The sequence below is a fragment of the Cheilinus undulatus genome, linkage group 1 (genome assembly GCF_018320785.1).
Source record: "Cheilinus undulatus linkage group 1, ASM1832078v1, whole genome shotgun sequence".
Taxonomy (NCBI): domain Eukaryota; kingdom Metazoa; phylum Chordata; class Actinopteri; order Labriformes; family Labridae; genus Cheilinus; species Cheilinus undulatus.
Window position 1 is genome coordinate 50,803,634 of NC_054865.1, and position 27,958 is coordinate 50,831,591.

At 39.9% G+C, this 27,958-nt stretch overlaps 1 protein-coding gene across 1 annotated transcript in view; it reads left to right on the top strand.

Moving 5' to 3' along the window:
• adamtsl5 (ADAMTS like 5) overlaps positions 1–27,958 on the top strand; it is a 66,715-nt gene that overhangs the window by 16,795 nt on the left and 21,962 nt on the right. Inside the window, exons 2-6 of the mRNA XM_041792655.1 lie at positions 10,232–10,307; positions 18,805–18,977; positions 20,691–20,751; positions 21,505–21,610; positions 21,918–22,045. Of these exons, the coding sequence (XP_041648589.1) occupies positions 10,232–10,307; positions 18,805–18,977; positions 20,691–20,751; positions 21,505–21,610; positions 21,918–22,045 (544 nt within the window). The remainder of the gene's footprint in view (positions 1–10,231; positions 10,308–18,804; positions 18,978–20,690; positions 20,752–21,504; positions 21,611–21,917; positions 22,046–27,958) is intronic.

Consider the following 27,958-nt stretch of genomic DNA (forward strand, 5'->3'; position numbering starts at 1 on the left):
ATTTCATTCTTTTCAAAACACATGGTCTTAGTTATGGAATTATTTATTGCTTGAATTTGTCAAAAAATACACGATTGACCCAAGAATAATCACAAATTAAATCGCAATTGCAATATTTGGGAAAAAATTTGCAGTTGGATTATTTTTGCAAATCTTTCAGCCCTAGCCTTAGGCAAATGAAATGTGAAAATCACAGGACTAAACTGACTATCAATGTTCTTCTGCTACCTTTTTTCAAGCTGGAGACTAAAAATAGATCTATGGTCATGAAAAGCTAAAAGAAGGTAAGTTTACTTAGAAGGTAAGTTTTACATTACTAATAATAATTATTATTAATAATTATTATTATTAATAATTTGCTGATTAAATTAGTTTAAAGGAAACAAAATCTTGGTTAAAAGTAAAATCTAAAATGTAAAGAATCTTTATTAAATAAAGCTGGACTTAATTTTCTTTTTAAGTTTTTAACTAAAGGTTTTTAACTATAAAGGTTAAAATGATTAAAAAGTGACTTAAAATTAAAAAACAACATTTTACTCTCAAGGCTTTCTTTAAAATTGCTACTATAGTAAACACTTTTGTCTAAAGCCGTGCTTCACTTCCTCTTTGGGTCAGACTGAAGCCAGTCAAGCTTGCAGTCGCTTCAACTAAACCGTGCCTGTAGCTGCCACCTTTTCATGGATGCTGTTGGGACTTTTTTGGGGGTGGGGGCTGAAGGAACCCTAAAATGTGCCTCGTCTCCATCCAACAATCATTACAGTAAATGTTATTATTTGTTTTTTTAGCTAACTAAACTAAACGAAAAGAAAAGAAAAGAGAACTGAACTATCAGTGACTAAATTGGGAATGCACCACACCAGGGCTGTTCTCTCTCCCAGGAAGTTGCAGTGCTTACGTTGTTGACACGTCGTCCGCCAAACATGTTTTCTATCTTTATCTTTGAGTTGTCAGCAGTAAAAGAAATGAGTTTTCTAAGATTTTCTGCAATTGTAACAGAATTTATGATTTACAAAGAAACGTATTACACTGCCATACAAAGTAAGAGAGTTACTGTAGTGTGTTACTCTTAACACAAAGAGAGAAGAGCAGAAGAAGTTGGCTTGTGGTGCAGGACAGAACAATGTCTCTGGAAGGCTGCAGGTGTGAGGCAGGGCTCATTTTAGTCATTTTGAGGCCCAGGGCAAAAACCAATATGTGGCCTTTTCCCCTTTAGCTTAAAGCATTAGTGATGAGTGGAAAAAATAGAAAACATCTCTTTGAGTTACTAGAGCCACAGAACTACTGCAAATGCCCAAATGTGAGAAATAAATACCCAAACAGGCAGCCGTAATTCATCAGCTCGGCACATCCTGTTATTTTAACAAGTCTTTGGGCCAGGTGGAACTTACATAAATTTAAAAAATATGCTCATTATCAGTGGAATATCCTTTCTTTTGACACTACAATCCCATTTAACCACACAATAATCCACCAAATCACTGTTTCAATTTATTTTCAATATTGATCCGTTGATCATGGTTCTGCTTTACATCTTGGTTTTGGATTGTGGCTCTCTTAAAAGTATTTTAAGACGTTGTGTCTCTTGGAATAAGGATGAGTACTGGTATAAACTGTCTTCAGACACATGGAGAAATATTAGTGGAAGGCCGAAATACACTAGCTTTTTTTCAAAAGCATGGACAACCTGAAAGATGGAAGAGAGGAGGTATAAACTACATGTTTCTGGATTATATATACCACATTTGTGTTTTACTAATTGCATTTCCCCATCGATGGCTCTTTCTTACAGACTTCAGTTCTAATGAGGTCCATTCAGATTCTGCTGAGTTAAAATCCTCCACATAAACCGTGCCGAGTCTCTCACAGGGATGAAGCCATTTCTCTCAGTTTCACTTGATCTTTGGCTTCACTTCTTGCACATGAAAAGACAGCAGCTCCGGTCACTGACTGATTGGCCCCCTCCCTGCAGGGGCCCTTCAGAGGTGAGCAGGGGTCAGGCCGCCTCCTCCTGCTCTCATTAAGACTATAGCAGCACATTAGTGCATAGCTGCGGGCCAGGGAGGGAAAGAGCTTTAATCAATACGAGACGTGTTGTTTATTTTGACTGACATCAGTCACACTCATGGCTGACGAAGAAGAAAAAACAGTGGCACCGCCCAGCACAAACAGCGGTTAATTACGTTAATTATCTGGAAAAACGTTCCAGAAAAGATGGAAACCATCAGGACTTTGAGCTTTCATCTGGATTAATCTGTGCTTTCTGTTATATTTAAAATTAAAATGTGAGCTTCACACTTACTCAAGTCACAGGACAGCTTATAGACTGAAGTTAAAATTTGACAGAAGTTTCCCAGCAAAGACCTGAAAAAAGCTGCAGAGAAGATAAGCAACCATTTAGATAATTAGTAGTCATTAGAGTCATTTTTGCTTTTAAAATAAGAGGAGTACGTTTGCTCCAGCACCACGTTGATAAATGTTTGAACAGGAGCCAGACCTCTTTGCTTTCTTATTCTTCCCCCCAGTTTCAAACTATGATAATAATTAAAAAACACCAATATGTTTATTGTCAAGGGCCCTATGAAGTAAAGGATTTTTAAATTTCTCAAACCATCTTGAGTACCTGGACTTGAATTTTTAATCCACTACTTATAGGGCTGGAGTTTTGCTCCCTTACTTTGGCTTTACCAACTGGCTCCACTGATAGTGAACAGAGAAAACAGCTGCCAGTTAAGCTCCTGTTTTATTCCCCAGTGGTGCCCAAGTGTTTCCCAACTTGGGATCCAGGTACCCCTGGGGGGACACCAAAGATCTCAGGGGGAGCTCAGGGTCCTGCCTGCTCTGATGTGGTCTACTAGGGCAGGGGTTCTCAACGTTGGGGTCGGGACCCTATTGGGGGTCGTGAGACACTGAGAGGGGGTCTCCAGATTCCTTAAAAAACCAAGAATATTTATTAAATTACACTGTTGTCTCTTTACACCATTTTGCCAAATTTTGACCCATTTTTGTCACTTTTCCCACCAATTTAGCCCATTTTAGAACATTTTTGCCACTAAAAAACCATTTTTGTCAATTTTAAACCTTTTCACCCCCTTTTTTTTGCCTGTTTTTGCCACTTTTAGGGCAATTCTTGCCATTCTCCCCCTATTGTTGGCTCTGTTGACCCATTATTGCCACTATTAACCCCTCTTTACCACTTTTACACCACACTTTACAATTTGATATGTCCATTTCTGCCTATTTTTGCTTCAGCTAACTCTTTCTTCCCAGTTTATATCAATTTTTTGTCCTATTTCACCAAATTTCCACCTAATTTTACCTTTTTAACACCATTTCAGCCACTTTTTAATGCCCTTTTACCACTTAATATGCCTGTTTTGCCACTTTTAAGGCAATCATTGGAACTCTCCGCTTGTTGGCGCTCTGTTGACTCGTTATTACCACTTAATATGCCAGTTTGTGCCACTTTAACCCTTTTTTTTTTGGCACTTTTATTTTATTTTTTGCAATTCTAACCCATTTCTGCAGTGTTTTAAAATCCAATTTCTCCATCTTTTCCACCATTTTTTGCCTTTATTAACCCATTTTAGCTATTTAACATATTTAAACTCTAGGATTTACATTTTTAAGAGGGATACCTACTACACAAATGGCTTAAAAAGATATTTGTTTCTTTGATAAGTATGCTTATTATTCAGGTTTGGCCCCAAGTTTGGCTGGGTCCCCTAAAGTTCTCCCCTTTATCCCCCCTAATGGGCAGCCTTGTCTGCACAAGACTATTCTTGAATGTGCATTGCTGTGTTCAACCACGTTCAGGGACAGTGGGGGTCCCCCGTCTATGGGACCTTTATTTTGGAGGTCACAGGCTGAAAAGGTTGAGAACTACTGTATTAGGGATCTAAAAGGGAATAAAAGGATTGCAATCGCCAATGTTTTACTTTAGAATCTTTAAAATTCTACATTTAGTAAATTAACAGCTTTTAAAGTTAATGATTTCAACTTCTTTCTTGTAAATTTACAGACTCAATGTAAAAATTAACAAATCCTTCTGTTTTTTAAATAGAGTGGCCCTTATACAACATTACAATAGTGGATATAGACCTGTTTGCAAACCTTTGGGATTTTGTCAAAGTAAGCCATTAGAATTTATATTTTTAATTTTCCAAGTGTGTCCTGGGGGGATTAACTTTTCTTCACCTTGTTGTCTTAAAACCATTTCTGTGTAACTGTTGCTGTATGCTTCAGGTCATTGTCTGCTGGAAAATAAATCTCCTTCCAGGCTGAAGTTCTCTTGCAGACTGAATAAGATTGTCGTCCAGGATTTTTCTGTATTTTGCCATGTTTATGCCTTTTAGTGAACTCTAGTCCAGATTTAATCTGTGTTTTCTTCAACTGGTGATAGGTGTCTTGGTGGTCTCTCTCACTGTCTCCTTCTTGTATCCTCACTCAGTGTGAGAGGATGGCCTGTCTAGGCGAATTTACATGTTATGTTCCTTCCATTTCATGATGATAGATTTAACTGAACTCTGAGGGATGTTCAGTGCCTGTTTTTTTTTGTATCCATCCCCTGACTTAAACTTTTCATTACTTTTTCTCTGAGTTGCTTGGAGTGTTCTTTTGTCTTTCATGGTGTAATGGTAGCCAGGAATATGTCTGCCCACCCAAGAAATGTACCTTTTATTTTTGTATATTTTTTCCTTATTATTGATTAAAAAGTAATTTAAGTCATTTATTTAAAGACAAGGCAGGTTGTATTTGGCCCTAGTCATGCCTCAGAGACGTTTGAAGTGAGACCAACTCTGTGAGAAAAGCGAAGGTCATTTCCTCCATCACGATTTATGAGCCTGATGTCTGCCCCGGTCGCAGCGACCTTCCTTGTTCCACTGATATGAATTCCCCCATGTAAGGCCCTGATGGGAGCCGAGGTCGCCAAAGGGATGGGCTGCTCAGCCGAGTGTGAGGCACAGATATGTATCGTCTAATTGGACAGCAGGGCAACTACTGACCTGGGACCGAGCCAAAAAGTGACTCCAAAAGCATCGGAGCAGCGCTGTGCTTCGTCCGCTGCGGAGATAAAAGAGACAGAGCAGATAGAGAGATAAACGACGGGCTGGAGGGAGACGGGGGAGAGAAGGTCAGGGAAACGTGGAATAAAGAAGATGGAGTTGTTTCCAAATGGGACGCGTCTGTATGTTTCCTCAATAAAACTGACACGTCCCATCATGAACAGAGCCTTTAATGTCCGTATGACACAGTGCTGCTGTCAGCTCAGCAGTGCCAGGAAGCATCAAAGACGGGGGGTTTTCCAGGAATCACAGCACTTCTCAGAACAAGCATGCTTTTTTTGATGAATCACAGGGAGGAAAAGACGACGAATCCATGTCTAACAGTTACCCTGGAGGTAAAGACGGAGATGAAGTAGCTTGTAAAGCAAACAACGACAGAGATTTATCTAGTAGCACCTCAGAAGAGCTCACTGTGTTAGTACAACAGGTTCCCTCTGATGGCTTTCACTCAGTTTTGTTGAGTATAAATATGCTGCTGTAGAGATTATGTTAACCTTTTTATTTGGGGACAAATGGCACTTATGAGAAAGTAAGTCATTAGAGGGAAGAAGCCGTGGTTATTGTGTTCTATTGTTCAATACATTATATTATAAGCATAAAACACAAATGACCTGATAGTCTCCACTCTCTCATTTCTGACTAGATCCACTGTCCTCTTCTTTAAGTAAAGCCACTAAATTTATCTCATGACAAAAAAGCTCTATTCATGCACACAGGAGTTCCTCCTATAGTCATTGCTGCAGCTGTGTATTTATTTTAGTTCATGTGTCCTACTCTTTTATTCCTCAAAGGGGCTGAGTGATGTTCATAGCTTTCGGTCATGTGACTGGCATTGAGGGCAAAAAGAGCTTAGGACAGTACAGTGCCTGGAAACGTATTCACATATACTTTGGCTTTTTTGACCAAAAAATATATTGAAAAAAAATCCTTAATGTCAAGATGAAAACAGATTTCATTAAAGTAAAGTCAAACAAAAATATGTCAGGTAAAGTAAATGCATAGAAATTCACCCCCCTTTATAGTGACCGACCTAATTCAAAAAGGTCCAGCTATCTGGTGCCAATAGTATCACAATTAGTGGAACTGGGATCACCTGAGTGCAGTGAATGTGTCTTAACTGACTGTAGTTTAAGGACACCTGTGTCTGGAAGGTCCAGTCACTGGTTATTCAGTATTCCTGGCTACCATTACACCATGAAGACAAAAGAACACTCCAAACAACTCAGAGAAAAGTATAAATCAGGGGATGGATAAATTGTAAATTTATGTATTGACAAACAAAGATACATACGAGACAGGTACATTGCAAGACAACATTACAAGAAAGGTCAAAACACAGACATTACAGGATATGATAACAGAATTTTTTTTTTCCACAGTTTTGTTTATTAAATTTAGTACACAAAGAGGTAGCAGGTTCACAGTACATATGAATGACAGTGTTGAAAGGTTTATATCAACAAACAAAAACACGCAACATTGGAATGGGATGGTCAGTCTGGTCATACTGTGGATCATGGTCATGTAAGTATGTATAATAATCTCAGCCCTTAAAGCACAGCAAAGGAGGGAAGACAAACAAACAAGATACAATAAAAAAAATCACATCAATACAGTAATGAGAGAGAGCAGGATCTTATTCAGGAACAAGCGGGAAAATAATCTTTTCTTACTTACTGAGGCTTTGGGAGAGGAATAAAGAAGCTTAACCCAGGAAATGAACTTTTGACTGAAACCAAATCTGTCTTGCGTGTAAAAAAGTTAGCCCCACTCCACACAATCAAAATCAGAAATATTAAAAACAAATCCAAGACAGAGAGTGAGAGAGACCAGCAAAAGACACTTATGACTACTCTGAAGGAGTTACATTCTTCAGCAGCTGAGATGGGAGAGACTCTGCAGACAACAACTGTTGGCAGCGTTCTTCACCAGTCAAAGCTTTATGGGAGAGTGGCAAAGAGAAAGAAACTCACATTAGATATTGACTAAATTTCACCAAAAGGCTGTGGGAGACTCCATGGTCAAGTGAAAGACAGTTCTGTGGTCTGACGAGGCCAAAATGGTACTTTTTGGCCATCAGACCAAAGGCTATTAGTAGCGGGCACCATAAACTGCACATCACTGCAAACATGCCATCCACACTGTAAAGCACAGTGGTGGCAGTATCGTGCTGTGGGGATGCTTCTCAGCAGCATCTGTGAGTAAAATCCTGGACAACATCTTATTCAGTCTGCAAGAGAACTTCAGCCTGGAAGGAGACTTATTTTCCAGCAGACAATGACCTGAAACATACAGAGACAGCTACACAGAAATGGTTCAAAGACAATAAGTTGAATGTTCTGGAGTGGCCGAGTCAAAGCCCAGACCTCAATCCAACAGAGAACTTGTGTCTGGACTTGAAAAGAGCTGTTCATGCCTGATCCCATACAGCATGGCAGAGCTTGAGCAGTTTTGCAAAGAAGAATGGAGTAAAACTGTAGATGTGCAAGCATGATGGAGACGGACTCAGTGCTGTGATTTCAGCCAAAGGTGCAGCTACTTAATATCGACTTGAAGGAGGTGAATATTTATGCTATCAATTATTTTAACATACATACTGTATTTTTATTTCATTGACATGATGTATCTTATTGTCTCATTTGGAACAAAGGAAACATGCTACATATAGGAAAGCACCCTTAAGGACCAATGGTATCACAAATATTTTTAACCAAATGAGTGCACATGCTCTCAAAATTGCACAAATCTGTGCAAGTGAGAAGTTTGTCTGTGATTTTTAATGATTAAAAACAAACTCCTGGATGTCTAGGATTTCTTTTTTGTTGCTGTGGTATCAAACAGGTATCAAAATAGCCTGCTTTTACCTGTAGATGATTTAAATCCACAAAGGTGAGTCCTATGAAGACCAGTGCTTGTTTCAGTTGGACTGTGCCAAATGACTCTCCTCCTTTTATAGATGAAATCACAGGGCTGGTGTAAACGCAGCAGGTGACTCTGGTTTCTCACTTCCTTTATTGTAACAAAGGTCAACAGTTATGTCAGAGTCTCAGCGTCGGGGTCCATTCAAGCAGGCGGCCCCTCCCTCTGTGGCTGTGAGAGAGTTAATAAGACACTGTTAGGGTGGATGTGGGTGGGTGTGGAGGAGGGGGCCGGCAGTGGGAATTAATGATACTGACTGGATGGGGGGGCATTCCTGACCTTGTCTCCTTCCTGCGGGGGGTTCACAGCAGTCCGGCAGCTTATTTGTGGATGTTATCAATGACCTAAAGACCTCTGCTGTTTCCTCTCTGTCTTGTCTTCTGCCTTTAAGAGGGTTAATTTTTTTCAACCAAAAATATGTAAAAAAAAATTGCGGATTACCTTCGTCAATGACAAAGACAAGATGACAATGATCCTGAAATAGACCTTTGTTTATAAAAAGTGATTAAGTGTATGTTAATGCATTGTAAAAAAAAAGAAACATGCATAAAAAGTGAACATTAAGATTTGAGTCAAGCTGACATTTTTGGAGGCTCAACAGGTGCAACTATTTTCTGCCAATCAACATTTTTAGCTATGAGCATGTCATTTAACTGAATAGCAACATAAAGCATTAAGTTGGGCTCCTCAACTTCAAAAATCAGCTAAACTTTTCTCTTAAATATTTGACATTAGGCCCTAATATTCATTTTAACAGTGTGAGATAAGTCTAAAATGTCAGAGATGGACTGCTGAGCATTCAGAAAAACTGAATTTCCATCCAACCAAAGTCCATCTTGAGGGAGGACCTGCTACAGGAGACTCTACAAGTATGTCTTAGGGAGCTGGTCTCTAAATCTTTTTAAAAGTAAATAAAAAGCATTGGAGGAAGATGCCTCAGGTTCTGGATGTCTTTGACCTCTGTGACTCAGGATTGGTTGATCTTTGTTTGTAACTGCTGTGTTTTATGTCTGTAATTCTGTCAAATGTTCTGCTTCCTGTCTCGGCCAGGACACTTTTGTAAATGAGACTTGAATTTCCCTCAGGATTGATAAAGTATCGCCTAGCTGTCTGTGATCTCAATAAGGTTTTCCTGGTTAAAGGAATCTTAATTGATAAGTTAAAACAATTTTTGAAAAGATTAATTTTTGGGCTTTGTGCCTTTGCATGACAGGACAGCCAAACAGAGACAGGATATATGGGGATATGGGGAAAGAGAGTACAGGAAGACATGCACCAAACTTGCACCAAGATCAAAAATCAATCCTGTGACCAGTGTGTTCAGGACTTTACCCTCAGGATGGGCATCTGCTATACCAACTGAGCTAAACTGGTGCAGCTTAAACACACATTGGACACATTTACACACCACAGACACCTGTTCGCTCAGTGCCTGCTGACTTAATCCTTTTTATTCTCTCACTCTGATGTTGATGTGATTCCTTGAAAAGGAATATGAGAAAGTTTTGATAATTTATGTCAGGGGAGCTGTGTAATATTTGTGTTTCTTGCTTTTATGACAGTGTTCATGAGCAGAATGTTTACAAAGGTGCTCAAATAGCATCATTTTCCTTTAGAAGTGTTTCATAATGATAGCAGGTGACTGTCTGTGAAGGCTTTGGTTGATAAGGTGGTGTGTTGCAGCTGCTGTTCTGAGTGCAGGGGTACAGGATGATAAACAGCATGCAGCTGAGAAAACATGATTAAACAGTAGTAAGGAAACTGGGTTTTAAACTTGAGACATCAGTCCTCACACAGTGGATTTACTATCAGGAAAACAGATAAAAAATAAAAGAGAAAAAAAATCTGTTGTTAAATATACTGTGGTGGCTGTAAATATACCTGGGTGGCCCAACCAAGTATCATCTATGTGTGGAAAACACTGATAGCTAATGATCTGCAAATTTATGTCGATTTCTGGTTGAATTTAAAGCATGTTGCAGTTTGCAGCACAGACCAGAGATATGGAAACTGCAGGTAACTGAGAGGAAAGAGATAATGCATCGTCTGAAATGTCCGTATTAATTGACACACTGCAGTGCAAGAATTCTACATTTTGTTGCTTAAAGACTAGGTATATCTATAATATCTGCTTTAAGTACCATTTCTTTAATATGGTATCGAATACATCTCTGCCTTTGTGTTGGTATGACATGTAATCAAGCAGGCAAACTGAGGCTGATGGTGTTTGTTTGTCTCTCTGTCTGTAGGAAGCTGAGTCTGTTCCCGGCCCTGACCTTTGTCCTGCTGCTGGTCGCTCCTGTCGGCCTGTCGTCCTCTCAGAGTGTAAGTATGACCCGTCCGCTTCATCACAAGTCCCTGCAGGACCCCAACAAGTACCTCTGCTCCTTGTCAACACTTCTTTTTATACTGGCACTGATTGATTGATTGTCAAATACAGCTTCTTCTCATTCCAACACCAAACTCTGGTTTTAGTGTCTGAAGGGTTCTGGTTTCCTTCTTAGTAAAAGTAATATCGACTTCTAGGTATTTGTTATATGTGGGTAAACAGAGCCTGGAGAGAAAGGGCAGAATACATTCTGTCACAATAAAATCACCAGATCATCAGCAGTTGTCTGAAAACACTCGGACTCAAGCAACCACATGTAAAAGTCAGCTTTAGGATGAATCTTCTGTCACTTCCTGTCAAGCTTCTCTACAATCACCTTACAAATAAAGGAAGGGAAAAGAAACAAGTAGCCCTGGATGAAGGTCTTTTTTCCTAGAGACCCCCCCCCCCCCCCCACTCCAAAAGGCTTACATCAATGCAGGACGTTTTTTTTTTTTTTTATGTCATAGTTTTGACTATTTTTCTCATAATTTCCACTATTTATCTCATTTCAATTTTTTATGTCACAGTTTTGACTTTTTATGTCATTACAATGACTTTTTGTCCCATAATTTAGACTTTTTATCTCATAATATTGACTTTTAATCTCATAATTTAGACTTTTTAAATCTCATAATATTGACTTTTTAATCTCATAATATTGACTTTTTAATCTCATAATATTGACTTTTTATCTCATAATATTGACTTTTAATCTCATAATTTAGACTTTTTAATCTCATAATATTGACTTTTTAATCTCATAATATTGACTTTTTATCTCATAATATTGACTTTTTATCTCATAATATTGACTTTTAATCTCATAATTTAGACTTTTTAATCTCATAATATTGACTTTTTAATCTCATAATATTGACTTTTTATCTCATAATATTGACTTTTATCTCATAATATTGACTTTTAATCTCATAATTTAGACTTTTTAATCTCATAATTTAGACTTAATCTCATAAATTAGACTTTTTAGCTCATAATACTGACTTTCTATCTCATAATATTGACTTTTTATCTCATAATTTTTACTTTCTTTCTCATAATATTGACTTGTAATCTCATAATGTTATCGCATATGGCGTTATGGGATACTTTTTCTTTCTTTCTTTCTTTCTTTCTTTCTTTCTTTCTTCCTTTCTTTCTTTTTCCAACTTTGCCTAATTGGTGGAAACTGGCTTTCACACTTTCCCCCTTTCTCTCATCCTGCATTTCTCTCTACTCTTATTCCTCTACTAGTTTTCTCTTCCTGTTTCACTCATTTTTCTTTTTCTGCATCACCCTCTGCTCTTTCCCTCTTCGCTCACTCTGCATTTCTCTATCCTTTCCTTCTCCCACTTCCTTCTTCCTGCATCTCCCCCTTCCTTTTTTGCATCTCTCTTTATTGGCATGCTAAAAGCCCCATCATCCTGACATTTTCAGCATGTGGTTCTATCGGAAAATGTTTGGACTTCCTGCAATATTTGTAGCATCAAGCTAAGACAGCTGTCACTAAAAGTCTTATAATTTTGGGAATATTAACTCATTAATATGTAGGGTTGTATTTTCTCATGCAAATGCCACATGCCTCTGTATTGAACCGTTTCAAAGAGATTAAAGCGTTTTACAACAGTGCATTGTATAAAAAGGCTGAGACAGGCTTTAACAGGATCATGTCAAAGACAGACCTCCAGGGATGCTGCCGTTGTTGAATACGTTTGTTTAAGTGCAGCTACTTTTATTTTAGGCGTTCAGCTGCACAGAGCAGGTCAGTGGGCGGCCATCATGTCAGCTCCTCTGTTTTCTAGTGTAAATATACAAAGCTAATAGCGGGATGACAGAGTTTCAACAAGTGCACCGTGCTCATTTTACACACAGGAGCCTGTCAGTGCCCAAGGCCATTTCCCACAGCCCTCCGGCCCCCCCTTGTTCTACTGCCTTTATGTCTTATTTTTCTTACTTCTGACAGAGTTAAACGCAGCGATTAAGCTCATTTACTCAGAGAAAATCCTGCAGTTAGGCTCTGAAGAGGAAAATCCAGCTCATTTAGATAATAAACCTTCACAGCCCTCTGACCTGCATCTGATGTGAGCAGGTCTCTGAGGTCCACAGCGTGCTGATTGGACTGTTTGCAGCGTATTTTGGTCTTTGCAGTGTTAATGCCTCTATAAGCATGGATCTCTTCAGTTCCTCCGTTCTCTGACTGCTGCTGCACCACCTTTTCTCCTCCGACCACGGCATCCATCTTTCATCACTGTTTGACTCGTTGTCAGGCAGACGCCCCCCCTCCACCCTCCCCTGGAGGCTGGGCTGGATAAGCAGACACGTACAGAGATAGGATACCCCAAACATCAAACAGAGGAATGCAGAGGAGGGTCGACACTCTTCAGATCAGTTTCCATTGTCAGTAGGAAAAGCACTAAGTCACTACTTCACTGGTGTTGTTGAAACAGAAGACGTGTCACTGCTCAAAAGCTGCTTCGCATGTTTAAGATTTCTGAAACATTTTCTACAGTGAGTCATCGACACAGCTGCACTGACGGCTCTGATGTCCACAGCTGGTCAGCAAAAGATGGAAACTAAAAGACAGAATGAAATCATGATGGAGAGCTGGTTGTCCAAAGCAGTCCAGTACTGGGCCAGAGCCGTCCTCACCCTCACCTTCAACTTTCTAATGTAAAATCTAATGAAAAATGTGATACTTTTTACTAAATTCATTGGTATCCAGGATATTGAGTTGTTGCCAATTTTCAAGATTAAATCACACCTAAAACTTCAGTTCTTAAAAATCAATCCAAAGTTTAAGGATGAAAAAACATGTCTTTACTGAAACACACAACAGCAGATTATTACAGCCAACATTGGCTGATATTTACAGCCAATTAAAGCAAATATCACAGCCAATGTAAGCCAGTATTTACAGATGATATAGTCCAACGTTTGAAGTTGTTATAGGCTAATAGATGCAGCTGAAATAGGCCAATATAGGGTAATAATAACAGCTGGAAGAAGTAGATATTTATAGCCAATAAACACAGATATAAACAGAAAATACAGGCCGGTATCTATAGGTTTATACAAGTGATATGGGCCAATATTTACAGCCAATGTAGGCCAATGATAACAGCTGGTAGAAGTAGAAATTCATGCCAATAAAAGCAGATATTTAAAACCAATATGGGGCAAAATCTACAGTCAATGCAGGCAGATATTTACTGCCAATTTATGCCAATGCTTGCAGCTGAACTAGTGGATATTTACTGATGATGTAAGCCAATATTTGAAGCTGATATAGGCCAATATATGCAGCTGAAATAGGCAAATATAGGCTAATAATAACAGCTGGTAGAAGTACATAATTTATAGCCAATAAACGCAGATATTAACAGCCAATATAGGCCGGTATCTATTAGTAGTGGGAATCACTAGTGGCCCCTGACACGATATTATGATGATACTTGGGTTGAAAATTTTTTATTATTCTGATTTTAAACATTTTGCAACACAGAAAGTATTGCAATTCCATATATTGCAATCCATGCCCTTTTTTCTTCTGTTTAGCTGATTTAGCAGTGCTCTTGCCCTCATGTTTGTCGTATTTCCACAGTATTTTATTTTCACATAGCACTTCTTGCAAACCTCATGTGTCATGTCCATCTCATTCATGCCCTGCTTGCATAATGTCCTTCCCCTGGTGCTGCCATGTTTGTTGTGCCAACTTTCTCCTGCTCTATGACCGTCACCTGTGCAGACCTTACTGAACAAACAAATGACCAAACAATTGATTTTGTTTTTCCATTATTATAGACTTCAGTTCATATTAGCCATTAATTTGAAAGAATCGATACCTGGTGGACGAGACAATACGATATATTACCAGACAAAATATGAAGATACTATGCTGTATCCATTTTTTCTCCCACCTCTAGTATCTATAGGTTTATACAGGCGATACGGGCCAATATTTACAATTCATATAGGTAAATATTTACAGTGAATGAACTACAATATTTACACCTAATAGGCTGATATTTAAAGGTCATATAGGCCAATATTTGAAGTTGATATATGGCCAATATATGCAGATGAATTACGCCAGTATTTACAGCCATTAACAGCCAAGATATCGGTGGATATCACTCCTGAATCACACTCCTGAATCTATGCCTACAAAATCCTTGACTGTGGAAGTTTAAGAACTTCTTCATTTTGTTGGTGATCAAATAAAGGTGTGGGGCCAGCATTTAGCATTTATGCTGCTCTACTCCTGGGTCAAAGTCCGTAGTGAAGGCAATGGAGCATGCTCAGAACATGTTCTCCAGTTTGGGTCTGACATTCAACTTTCAGTCATAATGACAAGTTTATATGTATTTAAGAGTCCAAAAATCAGTCTCAGGACTTCTTCTGATATCATTCAGCTTAGTGTCAGTGTATTTTGATTGCAGATATAATGTTCCTGTCCTCATTTATTGTGCTCATGATGTCTACCAGGAGGATTTTTTCAGTTTTGTCTGTCAGCTCCAGACTTTCTCTTCAGACTGTGAGAGCTGGTCTGCTGACAGACAGGAGGACTCTTTTATTCTGAAGGAATCTGTCTGTCTCATTGTCACAGTCGGTGTTTGATTTGAGCTTCTCAGACACTAGAGGTGAGTTTTTTTTCTGCTGGGGGGAAGGGCGTGTAGTGGAGGTTAAAAGTCCCTTTCATTAATCTTGAATGCCGGCCCACCACATCTCCAACTGTTATCAACGCTAATTTGGAGCAGAGGTAACACTAATGAGGGCAACCTGAGGTGACCCTGCCATGGAAAATGATGGAGAGTCAAAACACAGCTCGCTCTCAGCTGACGATGTGTGTTAGTGAGTGTGCATGCCTCACCAGCTGTGTTCAATGAGCTACAAAGTCAGAAAGCTTTAGAGGCTGTAATCCTCCTGTAACGGTAGAAATTAAAGATGATTGTCATACCTCTTTCACACAAGTGGTGCATGTTTGAACATTTCCTGAGATTGTTGTAAACAGATGAATCTGTTCAACCCGGCTTTTTGCAGACAAAAAACCTGTAAGAAATCTGGTTAAGCTGTGGAGGAGTGGAAGTCTTAAAAAATTACTACAAGTGAGTGGGGTTACGCTCATCTTAGTTTATGTTTCCTGCAGCTGTGCCATCCAAACATACCTGTTCCGCCTTGTTAAATCATGATTTAACTGTCATTAACAACAGTTTTGAAAAGCTGAGCTCAGTTTTACTTGCCACACTGAGGCCTGATTACTGCCAAACCTGTCAAATCCAGATACCCCTTAAATAGGACCTGTCAGACAAAGCTAAATAGTCTACAAGCGAACCACGGTCAGAGCCATTATCCACAACTACAGAAAACTGGGAACAGTGGTGAACCTTCCCAGGAGTGGCCGGCCTATCAAAATTACTCCAAGAGCGCATCGATGACTCATCCAGAAGGTTATGAAAGAACCCAGAACAAGATTTAAAGACCTGCAGGCCTGACTTTTCATGAGTTCATGATTGAATAATAAAAAAAAAAAGACTGGGCAAAAATGGCACTAATGGGAGAGTTCAAAGGCCAAAACCACTGCTGACCAAAAAGAACACAAAGGCTCTTCTCAGATTTGCCAAAAACATCTTGATTATCCTAAGGGGAAAATATTTCGTGGACTATTGAGACAAAAGCTGAACTTTTTGGAAGGTGTGCTTCCCGTTATATCTGGCGTAAAACTAAAAGTTCGCCTAAAGGCATGTGGGAGACTCCATGGTCAAGAGAGGTTCTTTGGTCTGATCAGACCAGAATTGAGCTTGATGGCCATCAGACAAGAAACCAACCACTGCACATCACCTCAAACACACCATCCCCACTGTAAAGCACCGGTGGTGGCAGCATTATGCTGTGGAGATGCTTCTTGGCAGCTGACCCCGGAAGACTTGTAAAGGTAGAGGGTAAAATGAATGCAGCAAAATGTAGAAAACCCTGGAGGACAGTCTTATTAAGTCTGCAAGAGAAGAACAGCTTGGGAGAAGATTTATTTTCCAGCAAGGGGAATGTTCTGGAGTGGCCCAGTCAAAGCCCAGACCTCAATCCAATAGAGAATTTGTATCTGGTCTTGAAATGGGCTGTTCACGCCCGATCCCTGTGAAACTGGAGAGCAAAATGGAGATCAGAATTTACGCTTGTTTTGGATGTAATCTTTCAGCAGTGACATGAAAAATCATAAATACATTGATCTTACATGCTGGCTCTACAGTGTTTCTGATTCTAAAGATAATCTGCTGCTTTTATTTACATGTTAATGAGGAAAATGGAGGGAAACAAGGGCAGGAGCTTTGAATTGTACTTGTATTATCTACATCTGGCTGTTGGGTGTTGCTTGTATGTCAGACTTCAGCTGCCTTCAGTCTATCCTGCCAAAAGATGGTCAAAGCGTTTTTTTAAAGTCTGTATGTAAAGAGTTAAAGGTGTGTGAGCCAGCTGCTGTGTGAGAAACTGTTTGGGAACGCTGCCAGTCTGAGTCCTCCTCCAGGGAATAAAAAAACTCAGGAATGTGTTTGAGGAGCGCCATTCAGATTTCTCTAATCACTTTTATTGTTTGTCTCTGATGATCCTGATCCAGCAGGCTCACAGGGTTTTTTTTTTATACCATCCACTCTGAATAGAGTCATCAGAATCATGTTGGATTCTTGGCTATAAATAATGTGGCTGTTGTTAGGCGTCACAGATAACTCCCCTGAACCGCGTTCTTTTTCCTTTCACAAATGATATCCTGTCATTCTGCCAGCAGTCTGTTTTCTTCTCTCTCTCTCTGCATGTAAACACTCACCTCCACGCACACATGTGAGGACTGTGAGCTGCTGACAGTTACCACTTGCCTCCTGACAGCTCTGAACATGCAGAGTGATGGAGAGCAGAGAATTGAGATGTTTCTGCAGATTTTAGTGTTTGGAAGCAAAATCACTCCAAGAAGCCAAGAAGAAGGGCCAGCAGCAATGACAGAGATAAGTGTAACTTAAATTATCACTGCTACTAGTGGCAGGCAGCTGGGTTGCAGTTTAGACAGTGTTTGACTAGGACTCTTGCCTAAACTGACCAAAAAATCCTGAATTTAACCATTTAGCTGGCTAATCACATGCATCTGCAGATATCACTGTAAGCTAGGAGGTATTGTGCATTGTTTTAGTGCAAAAAGTAGAGGATTACAGTATGTATGACATATATGAAGCTGTACAGTTTGTCCGTGTTTTTATCTTTCACATACAAACAGCTGCTTGCTAACTTGTTAGCATCATCAACAGGAGGAAGTAGTGCAGGGGGATCAATTGAAAAACATTTAAAACCAACATCTCGAGCCACTGACTGATGTGAAATTGTCCTGTCAGTTATTTTTTAAATTTTTCCTTCCCTCTGTGTGTCAGTTGTCCATGTCTGGGTAGGGTGAAGAGCTTTGGTCCTTCGTCTGAAGGCTTCCTAAAGGCAAACTCCAAACAGAGTGTTATAGATAATCTGCCAGAATGCATTGAGAATCATTGGCAAGACTTGAAAATTACAGTCCAAAGCTCCCATCTGAACAGACTGAGCCCTGTAAGAAAGTGACAGGACCAATCAGGAGTAAAAGGGAGTAGTTTTGGGCGCAGCAGAGTCGTGACGTAAGCAAAGGCTTCAAAGGCTCTGCCCTTTCCCAAACACCGTCTATGGAAGGTTTCCCGATGGATGTATGAAACAAATACAGTGGCGTGTCAGGTTAGTACTCAGGCGGACTGGGTTTGAATCCGGCTTGTGGCTCTTTCCCACATGTCTCTCCCCTCTCTCCCATCCCTGTTTACAGCTCTATCTGCTGTCCTCCTCTATCAATAAAGGCACAAAAATCCCTAAAAACAACTTTACAAAAATGTTTGATATTGGTGTCTGTTTAGGTAAATGCTGCCAATAGAGGAACTTGAAGGTTTATTCCATTTCGTGGGGGATTTCACAACTACTGAAACTGAGGACGTCAGCACTCAAAATGTCCTTCAAAGTAGTTTATTTAGACTAAGGCAGAACGGACATGTTTCAACTCACGGTCTTCTTCAGCATTCATGAACACTGAAAAGGACCACGAGTCTTTTAGTCGTGCACCAGTAAGAAGTTTATTGTTGGGAGTATACAGATTGAAGCAGTGTCTAATTGAAAATCCCGTTGATACTCATCTCGTCGATCCCCAGCATTTGCATGATGTCAGACAGATCTGTTTAGGAGCTTTACCTTCTCTCAAGTATTGTCTTTTGAAGTTGCTATACATTTATTTATTATAAAAAACATGCTTTTCTTGGGTTTTGTCAAATATGTGAAAAGCAATAGCATGACCCACCTCAGTACTTTCACTTTAGTTCACTTTAGTTCCACTCTGAGGACTTAGAGAGAGTGTATTGTTGATTTTGTCTCTTAGTATTAAAGTTTCTCATTGTGCCTTTTGTGTCCCAGTCCTGGATTTCTGCCTGGGGTCCATCTGGTGAGGCGTCATCATCAGGTCGTCTGACCAGAGCTCGACGGCAGCTGCACTATAGGAACGAGTGGGCGACGTGGAGCGGCTGGTCCGTGTGCTCACGGAGCTGTGGGAGTGGAGCCTCTGTGAGGACACGCACCTGTATCACCAGGTAAATACAGCCAGGAAGTCTGTGTATGAGAGGTGGTAAAATGTGAATGAAGCTTAATTTCTGCCTCCCATCCTATTCGTAGCTTTCATGTAACTTCACACCAACATTAATTTTGGCAGCTATTTTAGATTTAGTCTCAAGCTTAAGATTAAAATATTTTCAGTCACATTTTAGTCATCACCACTCTTTAAAGTTTAGTCTAGTTTTAGCTGATGGAAACTCAAAAATGTTTAGTACCGTTTTTAGTTATTAAAAGAAATCCTTAGATTTTGGTCTTTCCTATAGTCAAAACAATTATTATCTTGGAACTAATTTTATCAGCCATGCTGAAAAATTGATATAAATGTGAAACAGTCATATTGATGCACTTTCTATACATTCATTGATTTATAATATACTGAATGAGATACTGATATACACCATATGGACAATAGTATTTAATATTGTTCATTATTGAATTCAGGTGTTTCAATCAGTCCTGTTGCCACAGGTGTATAAAATTAAAAACCTAACCATGCAGTCTCTATTTGCAAACATTTATGGTACAAATTGGTTGTTCTGAAGAGCTCAGTGACTTCAAGCAGGGCATTGTGATGGATGCCACCTTTGCAATAAAATACTTCATGAAATTTCATCCATGCTCAATTATGGAAGAGTTTAGGAACAACAGCAACTCAGCCATGAGGCAGAAGACCCCATTAATCACAGAGCGGGGTCAACGACTGCTGAGGCACATGGAGCGTAAAAGTCACCAACGCTCTGCTGATTCCATAGCTGAAGAGTTCTGATGTTCCACTGGCATTAATGTAAGCACAAAACTGTGTAGCTTCATGGAATGGGTTTTCTTAGCTGAGCAGCTGAATGGAAGCCTCACATCACCAAGTCCAATGCCAAGCATGAAACAGTGGAAACTTGTTCTGTTGTGTGAAGAATCACACTTCTTTGTTCGCCAGTCAGAGGGGGAAGGGTTTGGCGGATGCCAGGAGAATGTTACTCACCTGGGGCTGTTTTTCAGGGATTGGGATAGACCCCTTATCTCCATTGAAGTCCAGTCCTAATGCTTCAGCATACCAAGACATTTTGGACTGTGCTATGCTTCCAACTTTGTTGCAACAGTTTGGGGAAGGCCCTTTTCTAGTCCAACATGACTGTGCTCCAGTGCACAAAACAAGGACTTTAAAGACATTGTTTAATGAGTTCGGTGTGGGGGACCTAGACTGGCCCTCACGGAGCCATGGCCTCAACTTGCGAGGATTGCGAGACCAGGCCTTCTCATCCAACATCAGGGGCTGTTATAGCTGTAAAACTTCATATTAAAGTACATGTGTTTGAATACAATGTCATTACAGTCCCTGGTGGTGTAATTGTCAGGTGGCTGAATACTTTTGTCCACATGGTGTACCTTGAATACTTCCTCTCTTTATGTTTTTACTGGTTATTCTGACCTTCAACTAATTAATGTTTTTCATGGATACTAAATAAACTCAGAATGAAGGTCATTCTTTCATCCAGTTTGGACAGTCATTCGTTTTTTAAGACACTGAAGTCGCCCCTGATGGCCACTAGAAAGAAGGCACATTTTATATACTTTTACTTTAAAAACAAGAGGCTACATCTACTTCTTTTCCACATTTTTTGTTTTCTCGAAGAAAAAGAAGTCTTCAAGTCTTTGTTGCTGAGTCACCTCATAAATCTCTCTCCTGTGTGTCACAGAAACCCAGTGGGTGGACCGTGTGCTGGAGATCCCCGACAATACAAGATCTGCAACACCAAGGTCATTTCAGCAGAGAGACTTTCACACTGCATGAAAAATATTACAACAATGGCTCATGTTTGCTTTAAACCTGGTCATAAAGGCGTGTTTAGGGCAGGTGTAGCAGCCGACGGCTTTCAGGGTGTGATCTGGAATTTCACTGACATATTAACCCGTGTCCTCACTGCACCGCGGTGCACCTCACTCAGGGAATAAAAGGCCGGTTATCAGAGCTGCTGTTCTTAGAAATGTGAGGTAAGGTCAGCAGCTGTGTGACAGACATGTTGGGCAGGTGTGTTTGGACAGGTAGTGTTTTAATAAGAGGAGAAACACACTGATTTGTAGCAGCTTGTTTAAGCATGAATGAATGTGACATTTAATGCCCAAAAGGCTGATTTATTTAGGATAGGGTTAGTGATGTGACATGTTGAAGCAGTGAAGAAGTGAGCCTATGATAAGCCCTGGTTAAACAGCAGCTCTTGTAACCAGGCTCCTTTCCATTTGAAACAACTAAAAACTCTAAATATTCTGACTCACTTTGATTGATATTTAATCGATTTGGTTCTTGGATAAAACCGGCCTCACTGAAAGAGAAGAGGCTAAGATAGTCTGATCCGGCCTTTCCTGGCATTAGGTCAGCAGCTGTTGTTAAGAGAGGTGGCTTTCTAATTGACAGGTCAAACAAATGGTTAATTTCTGTCATTGATGACTATGAAAAAAACTTCAATGAATGCATGAAATGAACTTGCTGATGTTGTGTTTTTATGTTTGCAGGAGTGTCCATCTAACTCAGAGGACTTCAGAGAGATGCAGTGTGCTGCCTTCAATGACCGCCCACTTGTGGCTGGAACCTCCTTTAAATGGACAACCTTTCATGGAGGTCGGTGACAGCTGACATGTTGAGGTTACGTAGTTTTGCATTAAACTACTATCATTTTAGTATCTCCTCTTGAGTAACTTCAGTACCTGTGTTGTTAGGAGTCGTGGAGTACATTCTATGCTCCCTCTGCTCTCTCTGTTTGGTGTTAATCCACCCAGATTTGTTGATGTCATACATTTTCTCTTCGACATGTGTTTAGTTTTTTTTCCGCCTCTCTTTCTAAGCCTCTGAGCCTTTTTCCCTGTCGATTTATTTCCAACAATAATAATTACTTAATGAGCCACTGACTTGAGATTTTCCCTGCCAGGCTCTAACCCATGCGAACTGAGCTGCCTGGCCCTGGGTCACAACTTCTACTACAACTTTGGCCGAGTGCTTGACGGCACGGCCTGTGACAAGGAGCCTGGAGCAGTCTGTGTCAACGGACGCTGCCTGGTGAGTATTAGCAGCTCTGTGTTTGTTTATTTGTTTAAAACGATCGCCATTAGTTACCACAAGAGTAGAAACTTGTTCCTGGAGTCCCATAAACAATACATTAAAACATTTTAGAGATGGCAGATACACCATCTGGACAAAAGTATTTAGCCTCCTGACCATTACACCACAAGGGTCTGTAATTTAATTGTAATCGAATATATGTACTTTAATATGGCACCCGTTTGCAGCTTTAACAACCTCCACTCTCCCTGGAAGGCTTTCCTCAAGATTTAGAGTGTTTTTGTGGGAATTTGGAGAGATATCTGGCTGCACACCTCTATGATGGGGTGACCTTGACCATGGGGCTGGAAGTGACCCTAGCTGGGTTTATTCTTAATTTGTGGTGTGTTGTTTTTATTTGTTTCCTCACCCTGAACCTTGATGGTTCAGGTTCTTAACCTTAACCCTCTTTGGGTTTTCCTTAGTGTGTGGTGTGTTTCCTTAGTGTGTGTCCCTCAGTCTATTTTCAGTATTTATTGTTGAAATTCTGCTGTTGTTCTCACAGAAAATAAACAGCATTCAGTAAGTCATTCTGATTCCGGCTTGGGTAATGTATGTCACTTCCTGCCGCATGGTGGAGGTCACCCCATTGTAGAGGTCTGCAGCCAGATCCTCTTGGGGAATTTGTGCCCATTAAGTCTTTAGAGCATTTATGAGATCAGACACTGATGTTGGACAAGGAAGCTTGACTTGTAATCTCTCTTGGAAGTCATCCCAAAGGTGCTTGATTGGGTTGAGGTCAGGGCTCTATGTGGACCAGTCAAGTTCTTTCACCAACTATGTCTTTATAATCCTTGCTTTCTGCACTGGGGCACAGACCATAACGTCATGGTATGCTGAAGCATTAAGATTGGCCCTCACTGGAGATAAGGGGCTTTTCCCAGACCCTGAGAAACAGCACCATGGCATTATCCCTCCTCCACTAAATTTCACAGTTGGCACAATGCAGTCAGGCAGGTAACCAAGCAGGGAAGCATGATTCATCACTCCCCAGAACACACTTCAACTGCTCCACAGTCCAGTGTCGGTGGGCTTTACATCACTCCACCCGTGGTTTGGATGGTGTAAACCACACCGATACAGCATCTTTTATTGATATGTACAACTGTGTACAGGCAGTTCGTTGTCAATATTGTTCTAATTTATTTGTTAAATGCTATTATCCTGCAGCTTAGTGCAGCACTTGGATTCCTAGACAGTTGTTCCTGAGGGGACGATGAAGTGTATCATAACTGCATATGCATCATATCGTATCGTGTGACATCACATATTGTATCGTCTGGTATTGTATAATTTTGTATCATATATTGTATACTGTATCGTAAATCGTATCGTGTTGTATCAGTATGATTTATACAGCAAGTGGGGCTGTAAATTTGGGCTGAACAATTTGGGAAAATAATCTAATTGCATTTTTTTTTACCCAATATTGAGATTGCGATTGAATACGCAATTATTTTCTTAAGTTTCTCATCTCATGTATTTTCCAACAAAAACAAAAAATAATTAATTCTTTACTATAACCAACACAATATTAGATTAATCTAGGGCTGGACAATTTTGAAAATTTTTCTAATTGTGATGATATTGACTCAATTTGCAAATTGAATATGAACTGTTGTATTAAAGAGAGTAATAATTTTAATGTAATTCTCATATTCAACAAGAAACACATACAAAAATGAAGAAAATTTGATTTTTTGTACACTATTCTAAAAATATGCCTCTATTTTGATTGCATGGTATGAAATGCATAATGTCTCTGCTCCAAAAAAAAAAAGGTATTTTGTCACAAATTTCAGGTTAAAAAATATTGCACTTTCGGTGATTTGAAATGTGCAGCAGGGCATATTGCGATTTAATCTAATTTGCGCCCAGCTCTACTGTAAATACCAGCAGAAATGTAAATATCTGCCGATACAGATGCTTAGCTTTATAAACTGAAATCTGCTGATAAACATGTCAGTGAAATCACTAAAGAAAAGAGATTAAAAAGTGGTGACAGTCTCTGCAGGTCTAATTTATCTTGTGATATATTCTAGTACGTCTCGGATTGAGTCGTCCTTTCAGTCAATGCAGTATACTCCACAAGGTTTATTTACTAAATAGTAAATCACTTTATTAAGCATTTTTATATCAAAGTAGGGGTGGAAAGCAGTTCGGTAAACAGCACTAGCCTACTTCAACAGACAAAATGTAACCAGTGAGGTTGGATGGACATCAGTACGCCATGTTTTTTGCTTACTTTCATCACGTGGGTCTTACTGCGTCTATACTGCCAAGCCAGTCTGGATGAAGGCGTCCCAGAACACCTCGTCTGATATATCAACTCCTAGTAGCACACACTGAGATCTGTTCACCCCTAGCATCTAGGGTTAACACCTGGTGTCAGCTTACCTGTTACAGATGTTAATGTAAAATCTGAACAGGCTATTCGGACGTCTTCTGTTCTGATGTGGACTTTAAAGTGAGGCTGCTCTGAGCTGCAGTTCCTCTCTCCCTTCTCTTCATTCCCACCTGGTTATTTGTGTAAATGATGTTGACCACTCTGACTGCAGCTCTCTGGAGAAGTGAGCTCCATGCTGCGCGTTAGGGCCAAGGTGCACTCATCAGTGTGGACTGCAGCCTTCAGTTAGCATTACAGCTCTGCTCAGCACACAGTCCACAGAGCTGCTGCTTCATCCAGCCCGTCTCTGCTCGCCCCCCTCACCCCCACACAGATGGGGATAGTTGGAAATGAACTTGTCCCTCTGGTCCTGGAGGACATGTAGATTAACGGCATTCATGTGTGGACTCATCTGCTACATGAGCGTCCGCTCATAGACGAGTTATTTTTACACCACTAACACATGGATTAATGTGTGTCTGTGTTTACACATGTCTGTATATACATGTGTGTTCGTGTGCTAAGGCGTGGAGTAAATAAGTGGATTTATGGACTCAGACCGAGGTCAGAGCACCGCCGGGTCTGAAACAGGAAGCAGATGCAATGTGCAGCTGGTGTGGAGAGCTGCAGGTCACAAACACATGGGTGCTGTGGACAGTGCACATGTGTTTGCTGATCTTTCATAGCTAACTTTGTTTTGTTTTGATTTTCTTTTGCTAAATATTGATGCAGGGATTTATTGAACCAAGAAAAATGTTTAATTCTACTTTCAGAGACCATAGAAGCCAGAAAAGTATTTCAAATTGTGCCCACTATTGAAAACAGCACACCTTGACAGGATGCTGCTTTTATTTGTCAGGTATACAGTCCAAAGCTTACACTGAAGTCATTCATGATTTATCATCAGGTAAGCTCGATGTATTGGTAATGATTAAACACAATAAATTGCCGCCACATTGCTACTGTACAATAAATGGTCTGTAGAATGTGGCTAACATTAGCGGCTAGCCCCACCAGCCTTTGTCCCTCTTTGCAGATTAATCTAGAGCTTTGATATGTGGCCTTTTTCACTTCATTTGAGTGATTATACATGAATTTAACCCTCAATGGCCTACAGACAACTTAATTTCCATTTTCTAGTTCAAAAATCTCTCATACCACATGCTTACAACATGCTAACCACTGAACTTCACATGAGCATGCTTTTGGTGGTGGGAGGAAGCCAGAGTAGCCGGAGAGATCCCACACATGTACCCTTGCAAGACAATTTTGATCATTAAAGTCAGGAAAACTAATGATCTGCATAATAGTGGTAGTTCCTAGTTGAGTTTAAAGCATTTTGAAGGTAGCCCCGATGATGCCACAAGGCACCCAAGTTGAGTAGGCTAATCTACACCACCTTTCTTGTTTGGGGTCACAGAGGGGCAGGAGCCAATCACAGCCTAGATGGAAGTAAAAGCTCTTAACTTAAAACAGGATTAATTTCATAGTTCACAGAGGAAACAACTAAACATGAACTCCTAAAAGGGTGAAATGCTGTTACATTGATTAGTGGATGTCAGCTAGTCATTTTGTACATGCACTCCTGCATATTTCTTCATGTATAACAGTGTTAAACAGTGTATTTGAAAGAATAAGCCCTTTGAAGCTTCCCCTAGCTCTAAGTCCTGGTTCAGACCATATAGGTGGTACAAATGCATCTGTTTGACCTTGTTTGAGTCACCAATCAATACACTGGCAAGAATTGCTTCAAACTGACAATATGGACTGAACTTCTAAATTTATTGATAGTTTTTTATATTGCTTGGGTGCTTGGATTTGCTTTTGGATTTGCTACTTTATCTTAAAGGTGATGCTAAACAAAAAATGCCTTGTTTTGTTTTGCTGGACCAGCTTTAACCTCTAAGCATGCAAGACGGTAAATTTAGACATTGTAGAATTTAAAGCCAAGACATTTTTTGCACTTTTTTGATGGAACTTGAAACATGAAAATAATGACAACATTAAGTAAAACTTTCATCCTTTCAACAAATTAATTGATGAACTGATGCAGGATCAGTCCGATCACATATTTGATAATAATGCCGCTGCATAAAACAAACAAATTGATTACTAAATCATGAATGTTTGGAGCTAAATAAGTCAGATGCACACACTTTATCCTATGAATTTTAAAGCCTCATTAACTTTGATGACTTTTGAGTGTTTTTAGAGTTTTGCAGGACTTTGTCACTCCCTGTGGGGCCCTCATGCACTCTACTCCTCTGTCACCGAGGATTCATTTCCTGTTGTGCACACAGATGCTCAGAGTGTTTTTGTGTTTTTAAGGGGCTTACAGTGCTGATTACAGACTCCCTAGATTGCTGCTCTCTTGCCGGGAACCTCCCACTTGATTGGTTTGCTCTGCAGAGCGAGAGATGAAGGCTGGAGAGGAGAAAGCAGCCACTGTAATCTATAGAGACAAGTTTCTCCTCTCACCGTAAACCATCCAGCTTGTCCTGCGTGATCTTTGCTTTGGCATTTCAACGTTTACAGAGACAACTGTTCTCCTCTCTTCAGGCCTGAGCTGGTTTTATTTCCTTCAGAGTAAATGTTTGTGAGACGGGAAAGATGACGTGGAGGAGTAAATAGTAGAAGAAGAGGCAGAGTTGGCTGAGCTGAGTTATGGCAGAAGATTTAAGGAGACTCTGCAGATGAGACAAAAAAAACAGAAAGGTTAGAGGTTGCCGGGACACTGTCAGAAAATGTGTGAAAGTTGAGCTCATGTAGAGCGGTTTGAGGAACAGGCTTCAACAGAGAGATCAAACCCATACAACAAGTTTAACACTGCCAACCTTCGTAAAATCTTAATGTTTAACTTTATCGAATATTCTTGTTCCTCGTTCTTAATTTATTCACTCAGACTTTTACATACTTCAGCCTTTGAAATGACCTTGCCTTTATTTGTCTAAAATAAACACCAGGCTAACATAAGGAGAGGAGTCTGGCTGCAGACTGTACGTCTCTGACAGCCACTCTCAAAGACCGTTCATCTGAGACGCCGTTATCGCAGAAAGGAAGTGCTGTAATTTTACAACATATTTACAGTTTTAGTTTTTTTAAATTCAACTTTATTCATAAACAAAGTCTGGCAGTGACATTCATGAAATAAAAACATTGCAAATGTTACAGACCAAGCAACATTTCACAGATAAGATAGAGGAAGAAGGTCAGGGGTCTACTCCAGGATTAAATTATGTACAGACCCGTTTTAGAAGTAGTTACATAAACGGTGGCTTGCTTTAGCTTTGTAAGCTTTAGCTAAAGCTAACATAGCTATGCGAGCTACATAATTAACATTGCTACATAAGCCATTATAGCTCAGTTTGTTTAAGTAATGTGAGCATTAGCTACGTAGACACCACCACTATGTAGCTTACATAGCTTTATGAGCTTAGCTTTAGCTACATTAGCAACATAGCTCAGTTATCTATGACTAAATTAGC